The sequence below is a fragment of the Brassica rapa genome, chromosome A09, assembly GCF_000309985.2.
Source record: "Brassica rapa cultivar Chiifu-401-42 chromosome A09, CAAS_Brap_v3.01, whole genome shotgun sequence".
NCBI classification, from domain to species: Eukaryota; Viridiplantae; Streptophyta; class Magnoliopsida; order Brassicales; family Brassicaceae; genus Brassica; species Brassica rapa.
Genome location: NC_024803.2, coordinates 2,975,124 through 2,991,343, shown reverse-complemented (window position 1 = coordinate 2,991,343; position 16,220 = coordinate 2,975,124). Strand labels below are relative to the sequence as shown.

General features: G+C 38.1%; 3 protein-coding genes across 3 annotated transcripts; 1 reads left to right on the top strand and 2 right to left on the bottom strand.

Annotated features, from left to right (window-relative positions):
- On the bottom strand, positions 1-5,991 carry LOC103848755 (branched-chain-amino-acid aminotransferase-like protein 2). Its single transcript, XM_009125588.3, has 8 exons — positions 4,927-5,991; positions 4,739-4,837; positions 4,337-4,408; positions 4,134-4,226; positions 3,783-3,920; positions 3,596-3,654; positions 2,898-3,000; positions 1-2,807 (listed from the first exon to the last, which is right to left on the bottom strand). Exons 1-8 carry the CDS (start codon positions 4,993-4,995, stop codon positions 2,766-2,768), a joined length of 675 nt encoding a protein of 224 aa, XP_009123836.1. The 5' UTR covers positions 4,996-5,991; the 3' UTR covers positions 1-2,765.
- Positions 5,992-7,383: 1,392 nt separating this feature from the next.
- Positions 7,384-9,735, top strand: LOC117128379. Its single transcript, XM_033280614.1, has 2 exons — positions 7,384-7,731; positions 7,825-9,735. Exons 1-2 carry the CDS (start codon positions 7,384-7,386, stop codon positions 9,733-9,735), a joined length of 2,259 nt encoding a protein of 752 aa, XP_033136505.1.
- Positions 9,736-10,410: 675 nt separating this feature from the next.
- Positions 10,411-15,050, bottom strand: LOC117128377. Its single transcript, XM_033280613.1, has 5 exons — positions 13,188-15,050; positions 12,351-12,935; positions 11,780-12,240; positions 11,605-11,698; positions 10,411-11,135 (listed from the first exon to the last, which is right to left on the bottom strand). Exons 1-5 carry the CDS (start codon positions 14,031-14,033, stop codon positions 10,431-10,433), a joined length of 2,691 nt encoding a protein of 896 aa, XP_033136504.1. The 5' UTR covers positions 14,034-15,050; the 3' UTR covers positions 10,411-10,430.
- Between the last annotated feature and the right edge of the window lie 1,170 nt (positions 15,051-16,220).

Here is a 16,220-nt window from a genome sequence, read left to right as displayed (position 1 = left end):
GAAACATGTAGTTGCATCACTTGCACTTTTAAGATTGAGTCTAGAGCATATAGGTTGCATTCACTTGCATTGGGAACGATGATTTAAAATGCCTTGCAAAGAACCCTTGTCTAGAACTCAAAATGACACCCTAGTTAAACATATCAAGTAGCTTAAGCATCTCTTGAAAACCTTGCACGCTTCGAGCCTTGAAAACTCTTCTTGAAACTTGTTTGCTTGCTTGATGTTAGCATTGTTCTTAAGATCAGCTCCAATCTAAACTTGGCTTGAATGAACTTAATTTCTCTTGCATATGGGCATTCGCATACTTGATCATGGATCTCACACACATTTGGGTTATCTTATTCCTTCATACCTATCTTTGTTAACCCAAATGGCACTCCTTATCCTAAAACCCTAACCATTCCTTGAGACCAAACATTTAATTGCATGAGTGAGGCCTCTTTTGATAGCTTGTCATGTGCAAAATCTTGAGAGTATTGGAGGCGACATAGGTTTATTCTCATCTCTTGCTAGCACAATGAGTTAGCATTTGGGGATGTGAGAGGGGTTTGTGTGTTTTAAATTTCAATATCTTGGGTTTGGAGAGTGAGAAAGATGAGAGATATGAAAATAAAGCTCCTAGGGATAAAAAAAAAAAGAAAAGAAGCTCTTGATTATGTAACAAAGAACCTTTCCCCTAAAAAAAAAAAAAATATAAAAGAAAAAAAAAAGAAAAAAAAGTGGGGAAAGAAATGAAAAAAGGTTAGAGCTTGTGGAAAGTGGATTAAAATCCCTAGTGAGTGTGTCAAATGAAAAGAAAAGAGAGTTGTACATTGGGTGAGTGATGTGAGGGGGTTTAGATTGATTTTGAGATGATGATAAAGAGGGTAGAACTTGTGATCATTTACAACAAAATGGGGTAGAATGATGAGAAGGAATCTATGTATGCATGAGTTGCTTCTAATCTTAGATAAATTTTGCATAATGATCAAGCTCCTTGTTTTGAGTGATAACCACCCTTAAATAAAAACATTTGAACCCATCTCTTCATTCATATTAGACCATTGCATGCCTAGCCAAATGATTGAGATCATGTGCCCATTTGTGAGACTTCACCTTGTGTGTGTGTGTGTGAATCAATGTGAGAGCTGATTGAAAGGACTTGTTGGTAAAGAGTATTGCAACTTGAGTAGAGGAAAAAAGAGTATGGATAGGCCTAGAGAAGCTAGAGTATAATAAGGAGAATGCTCATGCTATTTGTTATGTTTCTTTAGGATGTTAAGTTTAGTGCTAGGAAGTGTTACTTTTGGCTATGAGTTCCCACTTTCAAACCTCTCTCCCTATGAGTTCTTACAAGTCACTTGAGGACAAGTAAGATACAAGTTTGGGGGAGTTGATATCTTGCATAATTACATTGTTTTAACCCTCTATTTCTTGCATGTTTTGATCATCTAGATTAGGAATCATGCATTTTAGTCTCTTTTTGCACTGCATAAGTCTCTATCAGGTTTTGGAGTTTCCATTGGAGATATTAGAGGTACTTGGAAGCATTTGGGATCAAAAAGGGAGTGGAAAATGTTGTTTAGGCGAGCAAAGCACCAGAGCGGGGTACGGGAGCGACGTGCGACACCCGCTCCAGAAGAATCGAAGGCTGGCGCGACGTCTTGCACCGAGGTGATACACCCGCTCCAAGCCCAACTTCTTGTCGACGACTTTCATTATGCGGAGCGACCTATGGCAGCGACGTCACTCACCCGCGGCGGATGCAGAGCGACCTCTGGAGCGACGTCATCAACCCGCGCGCGTTTTGGAGAGGTGAAGCATGTGTTTCGGAGCGACCTATGGGAGCGACCTAGTGCACCCGCGCCGCGTTTTATCTTATGTCGAAAACTTATGTTTTATTTGGGCTTTTGAAGTGATTAATTAAGCCCATTAGGTTTTAGAAGTCACATAAATACTCTCTAAACCTAATTGTAGGATCTTATCTTGTTTTCTATCTAATCACAAAAGAACTTTTAGGTGAAAGATCCTATCTTGATCATTTTTCTCTTGTGATTGCTTGATTATCTTGATCACTAATCATGATTAGCACCAAATCATCTTTGATTCTTGGGCTCATCATGGAAAGTAGTGAGTAGTCATCTTTGGATTCATGGGTTAGGGAGATTAAGGGTGATTAAGCTAGATCTAAGGTGTTTAGGTGTAGATCAATCTTATTCCTTGCTAGTAGAGGGCTTTTAATGCAACTTTAGAGTTGGCCTCTCTAAAGTTGAGCTCTAGGCATTTCATACCCGGAAGGTGTTTGATGAAATGCCTGAACCAACTCTCCTAAGCTTTTAACATCCTTTACCAAAGGGATTTGTTGTTAAAGGTGTTAAGATGGCTAGTAGACTTGTGATTAATGATTACCTAGATAACATTCAACCAAAGGGATTTGATGCTTGAGTTATCTAGGTAAATGAGCATTCATCTAGGGATAGAGTTTGTTTAGGATTGTGTCTAGGTCTAAGGTAGATATAGATTGGTTCAAAGTTGACACCTTTAGGTTGAATCTTGATCACCCAAGATCGATTCCCATAGCCCATGAGTTCTCCCTTCTTATAAGAAAGAAAGCTTTGTCCTTTATTGCATTTTAGGTAGTAATCTAGTTTAAAAACATCTCAAAAACTGGTAGCATTTAGATTAAGCATGGTCTTGCATTCCCTTTGCTTTAGAATCACTTAGAACTGGTTTGACATCCTTTATACTACAACATTTGATTAGGAGCCTTGAAACTCCTATCATCAACAATGCTCCAGCAAATCGTAATGCCTCATATTGAATGTCTGAAAAAAACATATACAAAACTATAGTTTAGTTTGAATGATGCTTTGAGTTCCAGAATCATTTAACTAAATTAAATCTTGGGCTCCTACACGAGGGTATTTCCTCGGAGACGAAAAACCAGTTGATTCGTGAACAGTTTTGTACCACCATGAAGCCCATACTCCATCTTCTGGTATGGGACCAGCCTCCCATCTTCAAGAAACACACAATGATACATGACTATAGTTAGTGGGTTATGGTTATTGATTAGAATAAGGGGTTGGTTAGAGAATTTTAACTAGTTAGTGGGGTTTTTTTTTATCGATGATCTTGATATTTTTACGTTTTATATTAGGTTTAAGTTTTCTTTGTGCCTTTAAATTATACTCCTATATAAATTGTTCTTATGGTTAGTTATAAATCAACTACCAAAGATTAAGAAACTTCCAAAAGTTATAAGAAAAGTGTTGTGTCATCTTAAAATGTATTAGAAATATGTGTAGGTACGTAAATATATAGTTATTTGCCTTAAACTCTAGTCTCTTGTTAGATTGTCATTGTACTGTTAATATATTATTAAGCATTTCAGTGTAGAAATTAAGACCATTAGCTTTTTCTTTGTATTTTATATGTCGAATTCTTTTTATAATGCAATGGTTTCAAACTAATTTTAATAAAATAAAGTGTTAGGAAAACTTACCCTAATCATTTTTAGTTTTCAAAGTGAACAAAGATTCTTATCACACAAACAATGAATCATTGTTTTGATGTTTACGCTTAAATCCAAGAGAACGCAAAATAGTCTTACTTAAGCATAGAGGCTTGAAACGGGATATCCAAGTCATGACAAAGACCACGTAGCGTAGCCTGAAAATAGATGGATGATACACAAAATATGCATCTTCTTACATAAGATAATCAAGTTTTCTTGTTTTTTTTTTTTTTTTTTGTAATCAAGTTTTCTTGTTACAATATTGATAATACAGCAATGAAACCTCGGGATTTCGCTGAAGGTCGTCTGCATCGATGACTGGTGGTGGTGTTCCCATCTGGCAGAGATCGCTGTATATTGAAACTAAGTCTGCCAATCCCACGTCGAGAAATGATAATGGGATTACCTTATCAAAAGAAGGCTGCATGAAAGTACAAACAAACAATAAGAACGAGAACCCCCAAATTTTTATGAATTAGTATATGGATATATATAGGATCCACAGAATATTTTAACTATCTTTTATTGAATTTTTACTAAATTGTTTATGGCGTCCAACATTTTAACACCAGTCATGTGCAAACCAATTCAGAAGAATTTCATAACCAGAAGTGAGCTTGGGAAGCTTAATTACCAATATGTGAACCGGATTGCGTATCAAGATAAAGTGCTTTCCTTTACTCATTAGTTCACTTGGCAAGCCAAGAATACGATGTTTTGCCAAATTCTGTGCATAGAAGAGCCATAAACACAATAAAAATCACACACTTTATCTCAAAACAGAGGGTGTATAGGACGAAACTGAAATCTTCGGAAAGAGAAGCGAGTATATATAACCTTACAAAACCTATATTTCTTCTTTCCTGGACCATAAATGATGTCTTTCACCACTTTATGTCCATCAATTTCCTATCAGAAAATGCACGGTTAATATTACTTTCTCCACGATGAACAAATTCATCAATGTCTTAAAACATATCTAACTCCACTCCATAATTCATTTCGAAATAATTTGGAATGTAATCTTTTCTAATCCTTTTTAATTTTCTACTACATAACATAGTAAAATATATACATTTTTGTCTTTTACACATCTCTATTTTTATTCCAAATGGAACAAAATTTGAGAAAATATCAAATTTATTATGAAATACTATATTTTAAAGAAAATAATAAGTAATATATTAGATGTGCTCTTGATACGTCGAAACCTAAATTGATTAGTTATTACTGACATACCATGCTAGCGAAAATCTCATCTCTGTATGGCCTATCAGCACCTGTAGCTTTAAGGAACGAAGCGTTTAATGGCTCGTCCAGCACTTCGATGTCATCTCTCTGAGTGATTTAAAACCAAAATATCTTTTCAAGATATAAATCACAGACAAACATTTTTCTGTCAGTCAAGATAACTGTTTCCCATGTACCTGGGCAAAGGAGTACATGAGAGCGGTGCTGAGTGATCTTGGACAAGACCATGAGTGAATCACCTCCATTGAAGACGATCGCTTCGAAAATCAAACAGGCACTTTGATCTGTTATAAAGTCAACTTCAAACTCAAATGATTGCCTTTGTACCTGTTTTGTTTATTCTGTCAGTGCTTGTCTTTATATATTACAAGAACTAGACCGAGAATCTTGGAGTTATGTTAAAAGGGAAAAAAGATTCCCTTTTCCCTTTTGGATAAAATTATACATGTTCAAAGGTTTACCAGATTTGGCCTATTGGTCAGAAGATATGTTTTATTTTCATTTTAGGCTGTCATTGTTTTCAGATTTTTGAATCAGGTTTTGGTTTTGTTTTTTTAAACATATTTATCAGCCATCCAATATTCTGAATAAAATATATATTTTCAAAACTTTTACAAAAGTAGGTTAAGTAATATTTCTAAATACAAAATTCTGTTTTTAATTCAAAATATATTCGTTGCTTTTCATTTTTCTTTATTTTCTACTTTTTATAAGTCAATACTTAATTATTTTTTTTTAAAAAAAATTGAATTTCTTGCACTGATTTATATTTTTTATGATAATGCTTAATCACTTTGATAGCGTTAATTAATATCTTTTCATAGACACAATATTATTTTTTACTCCTCCGTACCATTAAGATAAATGTTTTAGGAACAAAAAACGTTTCATAAGGACATATTTTTGTGTGATTCTAAGAATAAGTTGTAAACTTCAAAAAAATTATTGATGGAATCACTATTGGTTAATCACATTTTGGTGGACTGATAGTTTCTATTAGACGAACAGTCGTTATGTTGGTATAGGCCAAAGATTAATTCTCATCTAGTGCGAAATTACTAATTCTACATATGGTCTTGCAGATATGGATACGTTGCTTAAGACTCTTTTGAAAACTTGAAGAAAAAATCAAGGGGTTTTTGCAAAATTGACCTACAACTTAAAGTCAAACACAAAACTAACCTCCCTTTTTTTTGAAAATTGGTTTTGCCCTATTCACCCCACAAGTTCATATAATTTACGAAAATGCCATCAAATTTTTTTTTTTTTTTTTTTCGAAAATGACATTTTTACTCTCTCACCCTCATCATCTTCAAGTAATTACAAGATTGCCATTGTCATCAATACCACAACCACCATGAACAACCAATTTGAAGCTCTTAATGCTCCCAAAATCGATTTACCCTTCTTCTTTTTCCATTCTTGTGAACTAAACACAACATATCTCTCACTTTCTCTCCACAATGAGCTAAAAAAACCCAAGATTTTGATTCTAAAATTTTTATGGTTCATAAAGTCATAGAAGCTAACGATTATGGGTGGGTGACTTTCGTTTGTGATTCTGTGTGCTTGGAGAAGCCTTATGTATGCTAAGGAACTTATCTCACCAATTTAAGGTATGAAATCGAGTTTTTTTCCAGATCTGTTCGTCAGACGACTTACTTGGGAAGTCGTCTCGCTGTAGACGACTTACCTTTCAGTCGTCTGGCTGTAGACGACTTACCTGGAAGTCGTCTGGTCAACGCAGAGGTTATTTTTGCAATTGACTTTGAAATCTGTAACCTGAGACGACTGAAAGTTAAGTCGTCTACTATTGTTTGGTTTCAAAAAAAATTCCAAAGAACCTAGACGACTTACATTTCAGTCGTCATAGGTTAGTTTTGCATTTGACTGGATAATTTCAGAAGTTTGACTTCCCCAGACGACTTACATTTCAGTCGTCTGGCGAAAATTAAAATAATAATATTTTTTTTAAAGTAAACGACTTACAATTAAGTAGTCATAGGTTAGTTTTGCAATTGAAAAAAAAAACTTCAAGATTTAATTATACACAGACGACTTATAATTCAGTCGTCCACCAGACGACTTAATTGTAAGTCGTCCAGGACTTTTTTCCGAGATTCTGGTCAAACCTCGTAAATCCTGGACGACTTACATTTCAGTCGTCTCGTGGACGACTGAATTATAAGTCGTCTGTATATAATTAAATCTTGAAGTTTTTTTTTTCAATTGCAAAACTAACCTATGACGACTTAACTGTAAGTCGTCTACTTTTAAAAAAATATTATTATTTTAATTTTCACTAGACGACTGAAATGTAAGTCGTCCAAAAAGTCAAACTTCTGAAATAATCCAGTCAAATGCAAAACTAACCTCTGACGACTGAAATGTAAGTCGTCTAGCTTTTTTGGAGTTTTTTTTTTAACCAAACAATAGTAGACGACTTAACTTTCAGTCGTCCGAAATAACAGATTTCAAAGTCAATTGCAAAAATAACCTCTGCGTTGACCAGACGACATATAGTTTAGTCGTCTAGACAACTTAGATTGAAGTCGTCCGCGTCAGTCTTTAATAAACTTTCGTTTTCTTTGTTCTAAGTTTGCTAATGTGTTATATTTTGACTTTTTCAGATGATGCGTCAGTTACATGCAGTGTATGGAGAATGGTTGTTGAAAGATGGATGTTGGAATTTTGTGGTTGATCATTTCAAAGGAGCGAGAATGTTATTTTTGAATGAAAGTTCGACACATGCTGATCTTGTTGCAATGGCTCAAGAAGATTATAACCTGGACATGAACACAGAGTCTGTGGAGCTAACCTACTCATTACAACAGATGGCTCCAGACCTTCCTCCTATTCATGTTACAAGTGATAGACAAGTTCGGAACTTGCTCGAGATAACTAAAACGCATGAAGTACGTCTTTGTGTATCAAGCTTTAGCAAGATGAGAACGGTTTCAGAGGAAAGGGATGAAGATCATGTGGGGGATGAAGCTGAGGAGGGGGATGAAGCTGAGGTGGGGGATGAAGCTGATGTGAGCGATGAAGATGAAGAGGGGGATGAAGCTGAGGAGGGGGATGAAGCTGAGGAGGGGCATGAAGCTGAAGAGGGGGATGAAGCTGAGGATCATGATGGGGAGGAGGATGCTGACATCCCTGTTGTTGCTGATGCTGAGGATTATAGTGAGTATGGAAAGGTTAAAGATGAGGATGAGGAAGAAGATGATGAAATCTGTTTTGATGATTACAAAGGGGCATATGGTTGTGAAGGAGAAGGATCATCTGCAGACAGAATCTATGTCAACCAGAGTTTTGCTAGTAAGGATGCACTGCTTTCAGAGTTGCGGTTGACAGCGGTGAGGCGTAGGTTCTCCTTCAGAATATTCAAGTCAACGAAAACTCTGTTTGTGGCAACATGTCGTGTTAGTGGTTGTCAATGGAAGGTCCGAGCAAGTGTGAAACATGGGACTAAAACGTTTTGGGTAACCAAGTATTTGGCAACTCATACATGTTCCATCCCAGACAGAATCGCTCAGCGGAAACGTTGTACTCCGAAGTACATTGGTCGACTTTTCATAGATCGAGTTGGAATCATTGATGGGTTGAATCCGCAGCATATCAAAGATGCAATGAAGAACATGTTTGGCATGACACTTGATTACACCACTTCATACAGAGCATTGTTATATGCGCAAGAAATGGTGAGAGGATCAGCGGAAGACGGGTATGAGCGACTGCCTTCATATTTGGAGCAAATCAAGGCAGCAAATCCGGGTTCTATCACAGCTATAGAACTTGATTCTCTGAATAGATTTAAGTATCTATTTCTTGCTTTTGGAGCTTCAATCAGAGGATTTAAGTATCAGAGAAGGGTCATTGTGGTAGATGGGACTCACCTAAGTGGGAAGTATGGGGGTACTATGTTGGTTGCAGCCGCACAAGACGGTAATTTTCAGATATATCCATTGGCTTTTGGGATCGTAGATGGTGAGAATGATGAATCTTGGGAATGGTTTTTCACAAAATTGGCGAGCTGTGTATCTGATGAGTATCCTCTGGTGATAGTCTCCGACAGGCACGCCTCCATTATAAATGCGTGTGAAAAGGTGTTTCCTTGGGCAACCCGAGGAATATGTTATTATCACCTTCAAGAGAATATTGTCAAAAAGTATAAAGGGAAGCATCTCTTGTACTTGGTGAAAGGTGCTGCTTATGCTCATACACTTTACGATTTTGATCGGTACATGGATGAGATACGGAGTGCAAATCCGGATCTTGCTGAGTATCTGGAGGAAGCCGATGTGACCCTATGGTCTAGGGTTCATTGTCAGGGAGACAGGTACAACTTAAAAACGAGCAATATCGCTGAATCAATTAACTCCGCACTGAAGCGAGCAAGAGGATTTCCTATTCAGTTCCTGCTGGAGTTCATAAGGGAGAAGCTAGGAAGGTGGTACTGGAAAAGGAGAGGAGATGCTTTGAGTCTTACAACTCAACATAGTCGGGGTGTTGAACACTTGCTTGCTGTCCGAGAGGAGAACGCGTATACTCTGAGAGTCCAACAAATTGATGGATGGAAGTTCTTTGTGAAAGGTGGCAATAGGGACTGTAATGTTGATCTGGAACTTCAAAAGTGTGATTGTGGTGTCTATCAAGTCGAGAAAATACCTTGCTCTCATGCTATAGCAGCTGGAACAGCAGCTGGTGTGCATATCTCCACACTTGTGTGGCCGGTCTACTCAAAGGATACTTTGTTTGCAGGATACTCAGAGAATATATATCCTTGTGTTGGACAACTTGTTGAGGCACGCACATGCTTTCCTCCGGAAGTAAAGCGTGGTCCGGGGAGACAGAAGAAATCAAGATGGCAATCTTGGTTGGAGCTATCCAGGATGAGAGGACGCAAACCCCGGAAGCAACACAGGGTTTATAGGTGCTCAGTCTGCAAAGAAACTGGCCATAAGCGTCCACAATGTAAGAACTGACGTGGAAGACCTTTAAGTAAGTCGTCCAGAAGACCTTTAAGTAAGTCGTCCAACGTCTTAACTAGAATTTTCTTCTGGTAAGTCGTCCAGAAGACCTTCTGGTTAGTCGTCCAACGTCTTAATTAGAATTTTCTTCTGGTAAGTCGTCCAGAAGACCTTTAAGTAAGTCGTCCAATGATTTTCTATGTTTTATGAACTTCTCTGTAGTCGTCCAGAAGACCTTTAAGTAAGTCGTCCAATGATTTTCTATGTTTTATGAACTTCTCTGTAGTCGTCCAGAAGACCTTTAAGTAAGTCGTCCAATGATTTTCTATGTTTTATGAACTTCTCTGTAGTCGTCCAGAAGACCTTTAAGTAAGTCGTCCAATGATTTTCTATGTTTTATGAACTTCTCTGTAGACTCTATGTTATGAATTTATATGTTTTATGAACTTTTCTTTGTAGACCTTCTATGTTAAGCATTACATATTCCGAAACTAATTCCAACAGTGCAATTTAAAAAATACAAGTTAAACATTACATATTCCGAAAGGTTACTGCACTACCAAACTAATTTCCTACGGAATTCTAGTTTGGTGTGAGGATAGGTTACAAAAAACATCATCCTATCCTGACCCTGTTAACATCCCCTAATCTACCTAACAACAGTACACAAAAGCATCAAGTTCAAATACAAGCAATAACACATCCAATATCTAATCATACGTTGCCAGGTTCTCATCATTGTCTTGGTTTTCCCATTCATGGCACTTAGGAAGCTCTCGAAATATATCCAGCGCCATCTTCTCCCTGATGGTCTTCCCGTGTTTTTTGTCAAACGCGGTGGGAAATTCTATCCCAAGAGCATGACATTCGATGTACTTCAGAGTGAAAACCCCACAATCACCAGCTCGGCACTGAGGTACTCCAACGGTTTGTCTCGCATATGTGTATGGCTCCAATGTGTATTGAACCTTTTGTTCGTCAGAGAGCGCGCACTCAACAAGCAGATAAGGGACCATTGTGACAAAAGGCTCCATTACCTCATCGAGTTCTGCAGGCCTAATATGAGAGACAATGCTGTCCCAGACGACGATGTGCCTCTTAGGGATCGATATCCATATAGCAATCCAATGCTCGTTCTTGAAGTTCACAGGTGCATAGATATCATCCACATCCACCCCCCAAACCTTCTTAGATTGGCAAAAAGAAGGTATCAAGCCTGCATGATAATTCCACGCCCCACCAGGGAGTCTTCTTCCTAAACCGTTGGCATCAGGAGCGTCGCTCTTAAAATCAGGGTAGGAGGCCCTCCACTGCCGAGAAAAGACATGATCAAGAAAGCACATTCTGTCGCTCCTGAAATGTTCTGGATGGTTTTGGTACCGTTGCCTCAGTATATTAATAAAAGCATCCATTTGCTGCATATAAAACAATACAAGTCAAAAAAACTTACAAACGACTTACAGACGACTTAGAGACGACATACAGACGACTTACGTAAGATAACTACCAGACGACTCACAGACGACTTAGAGATGACTTAGAGACGACTTAGAGACGACTTAGAGACGACTTACAGACGACTTACGTAAGATAACTACCAGACGACTTAGAGACGACTTAGAGACGACTTAGAGACGACTTAGAGACGACTTACAGACGACTTACGTAAGATAACTACCAGACGACTCACAGACGACTTAGAGACGACTTAGAGAGGACTTACAGACGACTTACGTAAGATAACTACCAGACGACTTATAGACGACTCATAGACGACTGACAGACAACTCACAGACGACTCACAGACGACTTATACAAATCAGAAAAGTACCAGATAACTACCAGACGACTTATATAAGAGTAAGAAAATAGCAGAAGACTTACATGGTCGGTTAGCCATTCTAAGGGGGTTCGGAGGACCTGATAGAATCGACTTCGACATCTACGTGGTTTTTTTTTCAGAGGCAGTTTATAAGAACTGCAAACACAAAATGTAAATAATCAAATGGAAGCTTTTTTTAATCAAATATAAGTAAGCATATTTTTAACAGCAACTTACGGATCTTTTTGCACCCATGCAGTGAGCTCCTTCGACTTCATCTTGTCAATGGGTGCAAAAGGATCATAGCCTCCGCCAACCTGTTTGTTTGGAATGATCTGTTTGGCAGTGCTGTTTCCCTTAAAAGGAGTTTGCTGTGTGGGAGCAAGCTTCCTTTCTCGCACACTTTTTTTACGGAGATTCACCAAAGCAGTCTCCTTCTTTGTCTGCCTTCTAGCTTCTTCAACGAGTAAATCTGAAGCGGTCGAAACTTGTTTGTCCAATATAAGAAGGCTAGGATCTTCACTCGGTAAGTCGTCTGCAGGACTCACAAGACAGAGCTCTCTCGAGGAACTCGGTTCTGTAGTAAGACTCGGTTCTTTGGCTTCCTTCTGTCCTGCTTTCGCCCCATTCACACTTTCACTCTGCAATTTCGAGTTCACAGTGTGTTTAAAAACTATTAACAAAAGATCAAATTCACACTAGAAACAAAGCACACATGTTCAGAATCAAGGCATACAGTGGTTCATCAAAGCACACTAGAAACAAAGCACACATGTTCATCAAAGCACACAAGAAACAAATCACATCAGTCCTGACTCTTCCTAACACATTGCCTAGTGACTCTCTTCTCTGCAATTTTGGGAGAGGTTTTGGTACTAACCCCGGGTTCGTCAACAGGTTTTGGTGGATTTGAAGTGGTTGTAAGTTGACGATCATCAGATGAACCCCCTCTGTTGGTGATTCCCACCTTCTTCTCCACAGCTTCAATCCTATCCGCCAGTAACTTGAGCTCCTTAAGACACGTCCCAAAGCCAAGATTAATGGCATCAGATATGTCCTTCAAGGTCTTTTCAATCTGCTGACCTTCACTACCCGCCGCAGGTTTCTCAGCAGAAACAGAAGACCCTTTACGAGCTTTCTTCCGAGGTCTGCTACTTTCTTCTTTCACAACACTCTCTGACTTCACGGGACTCACTTCATTCTTCACTGGAATCACTTCCATCTTCACAACCTTGCGAGTACCGGTGACTGGCCAGCATTCCATGGTCCACTCCCATCCAGGATCATTAAACATGACTTTAATTATGTTATCCGCGGCAGGGTCATCTACGTCTCCGTCCCATTTTGGAAACATTTCATCAAAATCCTTCTGAACGAAGTTCTTCACGATAGTCTGCAATAAATAAAAGATATAAACTTAGTTAAGTCGTCTGAGAAGTATTTTGTTCACAGACGACTTAAAGTTAAGTCGTCTGAGAAGTATTTTGATCACAGACGACTTAAAGTTAAGTCGTCTGAAAGTCTTCCAACAAAAAGACCACTCAGACGACTTATAAGTAAGTCGTCTGAGTGGTCTTTTGTTGGATGACTTCCACACGACTTAACTTTAAGTCGTCTGAGAAGTCTTAGGAGTGAAGTTAAGTACCTGTTTATTGATAGCAGCCTTAAAAAATTTGCGTTGTCTTTTGCCACCCTTGTAAGCCAGCAACAGTGGAGACGGTCTGTTTGGTACGGGAGACCCATAATTAGCACCCAATTCTGGCAGAGCATAGTACGCCCACACTTGGAGCACTTGTATGAACCCATCAACAGTGTAACCAGTTTGCGTCAAGTCTTTTGCCTTCAGAGAATCCATCAGCACCTTAAACGCCACTCTCCCCCATGGATAATTCTCAAATTTTTCTAAATCCATCACTAGCCTTGCAAGACTAGCTGATGTAGCGGATGAGAACTTTTTCCCTTCGATGTACCCTGCGTAGATGGCAAGGTATCCCAGCCGCATGCGATCATCCCGAGACCACTCGTCGCAGTTGTAAAATGCTTCTGTTATCTGATCAATACTTGGCCCAGTATCGATATCAACACCCATCTTCTCCCAGAAAGCAGCCATCTCCGTCGTAACCTCACACCTTGGATTTTCCAGGTCCTTGATGTAATCGCAGTTCAGCCCAGTGAGGTATTCAAACTCTATCAGTGAAAACCTCACAGGTTGTGAAACGACAAGACTCCAGAGCTCAAACTTCTTCTTGATGTCTAGCTGGAAAGAGAGCATAAAATGTACCAGCCTTGAAGTCCAACCAAAGTCAAGCTCCTTGAATTTGATGAACACTCCTAACTTCGACGCCTTCAGATCCTCATATTCGTCAGCTGTGAGACAATCACATAGAGCTTTAAACAACTTCGTGTCATCAGAATGATACGAAATGCTCCTGATTGCATCAGGCTCTTCTCCTAATGTAAACATCCTCGGCGGGAATTCTGGTAAATCCATTTAAAGGCCTGCAAATAATCACAAACAACCATCTCAAACACATAGGTTGCGCACTATGCTAAATGCTATAGAAGACTTCCAGACGACTTCCAGGAAGTGAGAAGACTACTCAGACGACTTCCAGGAAGTGAGAAGACTACTTGGACGACTTCCAGGAAAGTCTTCTACTATGTCTTACTCTCTGGACGACTTACATGTAAGTCGTCCAGAGAGTAAGACATAGTAGAAGACTTTCCTGGAAGTCGTCCAAGTAGTCTTCTCACTTCCTGGAAGTCGTCTGAGTAGTCTTCTCACTTCCTGGAAGTCGTCTGGGTAATCTTTCAGCAAAAGACTACAACAATCTCAAAATCTTTTAAACAAAAGACGAATGACTTACAGTTGGAGAATATATTGTCCGAGAAGATATGGTCGGAGAAGATGTGGCCCCAAGCCGTTACAGATCTGCAAATCGAAGGGAAAAGAAGAATCAATACTAAAATATTTAGGGTTTTTCCGGCGGCTAAACGCCTTAATACATGAGAAATAACATACCGGCGGCGGAGTTTGGCAAACGAGATTTCAGATCTGAAAAAAAGAAGCGGACGGTCAGTTTAAACTACGAAAATACTCTACGGCATGAAGGAGAAACGAGATTCGTCGTAATCGGAGAGATTACCGGCGAAGATAACGGCGGAACACGACCACGGTAGGGTTTTCGTCTTATCGCCTTCGAAATCGCCGTTGGAGAGAAACGGCGCTAGGGTTTCGTAAAATTGTGAAACAGTGAAAAAAATAGCTTTTATATGTCCGGTAAATGATCCGGTTAGGTTAAAACGTACATTGGTAAAATTAAAGGTTCGGTACGATGTGGACGACTGAAATATACGTCGTCCGTGTAAATTATTCAACAGACGACCGAAATATAAGTCGTCCACACCCTAAACATAACCCCTAAACTTATTTATCTAATTAAACACTTCATAAAATCAAATCAAACTTGAAAAGTGTTTACTATACACAGAAATAAACACATATTGGTGAAAACTAATTTTTGAAAAAAACATTTTAGTTTTCCAAGATCTAACCCTAACAATACATACAATACTACAACATATGTTTGCCAAACTCCTAAACCAAAGAATATAATGATACACTACTTCCACTCATCTATCTTCAAAACAAATCAATTTTATCATATCTTAATTTATATCACTTAAAACTGTTTATAATTACTTGATTTTTATTTTTCACGCATCAAAATATTTTTTACAAGATTTATAAATTATTTTTAAAATAAGCTGGTACCAGACGACTGAAGTTTCAGTCGTCTAGACGACTGAAGTTTCAGTCGTCTAGAAGACTGAAGTTTCAGTCGTCTAGACGACTTCCAACAATTCAGACGACTCAGACGATTTACTGGGGCTATATTCGTAAAAATGGCTTCTGTTTTTTTGTTTGGTCACAAGGGACTGAGCTGTAATTTCACTAGGCTTTTAGGTTAGTTTTGCATTTGATTCAAGTTTGGGTATAGGTTTGGGATTAAAATCAAGTTGTGGGTTAGTTTTGGCAAAAACCCCAAAAATCAATGTAGGCTACATCTCCACTTGGAGAATTAGTTTAGAATTTTCTATATACTCGAAATACCCTTCAAGTTAATTAAAAAAATTACTTAAAATATTAAAATTTTAAATTATAAAAATGATATTTATTATAGTGATCCTAATGACTTTTTTTAAATGTGTAAAAATATTAAAAAATCTGTTTCTTTTTTTTTGCTGAACGAGATAGTATTTTGTAAAAGTAGAAAAGAACGAAAGTATTCCGTAAAAGTAGAAAAGAAATCACGTGTTTTAGGTGTTCAAAAAAAAATCACGTGTTTAGTTTTTAGTCTTTGTTAATTTTAATTTTTACGTTATTTTGTATTTGCTTATGGTAGTGCTGATTTGTTTATGGTAACGCTGATTATGAATCCATAGTTCCACGATATCTATTGGTTGATTTTTATAAAATAGTGACAAATCTTTCCTCGTGCTTTATAGTAGTGCTGATTACGAGTTCATAGACCCACGATCTTTATCCCTTATATATTATTTGAGAAGCATTACAACTTCTTTTTGTAGCCACATGTCATCACTAGGATGATTCTTAGAATCATTAGAGAAATATGTTGGTCCATCTAATTATATAATAAGTTTTTTATTAAACTAA

Excerpts from the sequence above, each read along its gene's own strand:
- LOC103848755 (XM_009125588.3), bottom strand. The coding sequence starts at position 4,995 with ATGGAGGTGATTCACTCATGGTCTTGTCCAAGATCACTCAGCACCGCT. Across the intron at positions 4,409-4,738 it reads ATGAGATTTTCGCTAGCATG|GAAATTGATGGACATAAAGT; the intron begins GTATGTCAGTAA and ends ATTTTCTGATAG. Across the intron at positions 3,655-3,782 it reads ACCTTCAGCGAAATCCCGAG|GCTACGCTACGTGGTCTTTG; the intron begins GTTTCATTGCTG and ends ATCTATTTTCAG.
- LOC117128377 (XM_033280613.1), bottom strand. The coding sequence starts at position 14,033 with ATGGATTTACCAGAATTCCCGCCGAGGATGTTTACATTAGGAGAAGAG. Across the intron at positions 12,241-12,350 it reads GTGTTAGGAAGAGTCAGGAC|TGTGAATTTGATCTTTTGTT; the intron begins TGATGTGATTTG and ends CTTTGTTTCTAG. Across the intron at positions 11,699-11,779 it reads GCATGGGTGCAAAAAGATCC|TTCTTATAAACTGCCTCTGA; the intron begins GTAAGTTGCTGT and ends TTGTGTTTGCAG.
- LOC117128379 (XM_033280614.1), top strand. The coding sequence starts at position 7,384 with ATGCGTCAGTTACATGCAGTGTATGGAGAATGGTTGTTGAAAGATGGA. Across the intron at positions 7,732-7,824 it reads AGGAAAGGGATGAAGATCAT|GGGGATGAAGCTGAGGAGGG; the intron begins GTGGGGGATGAA and ends GAAGCTGAGGAG.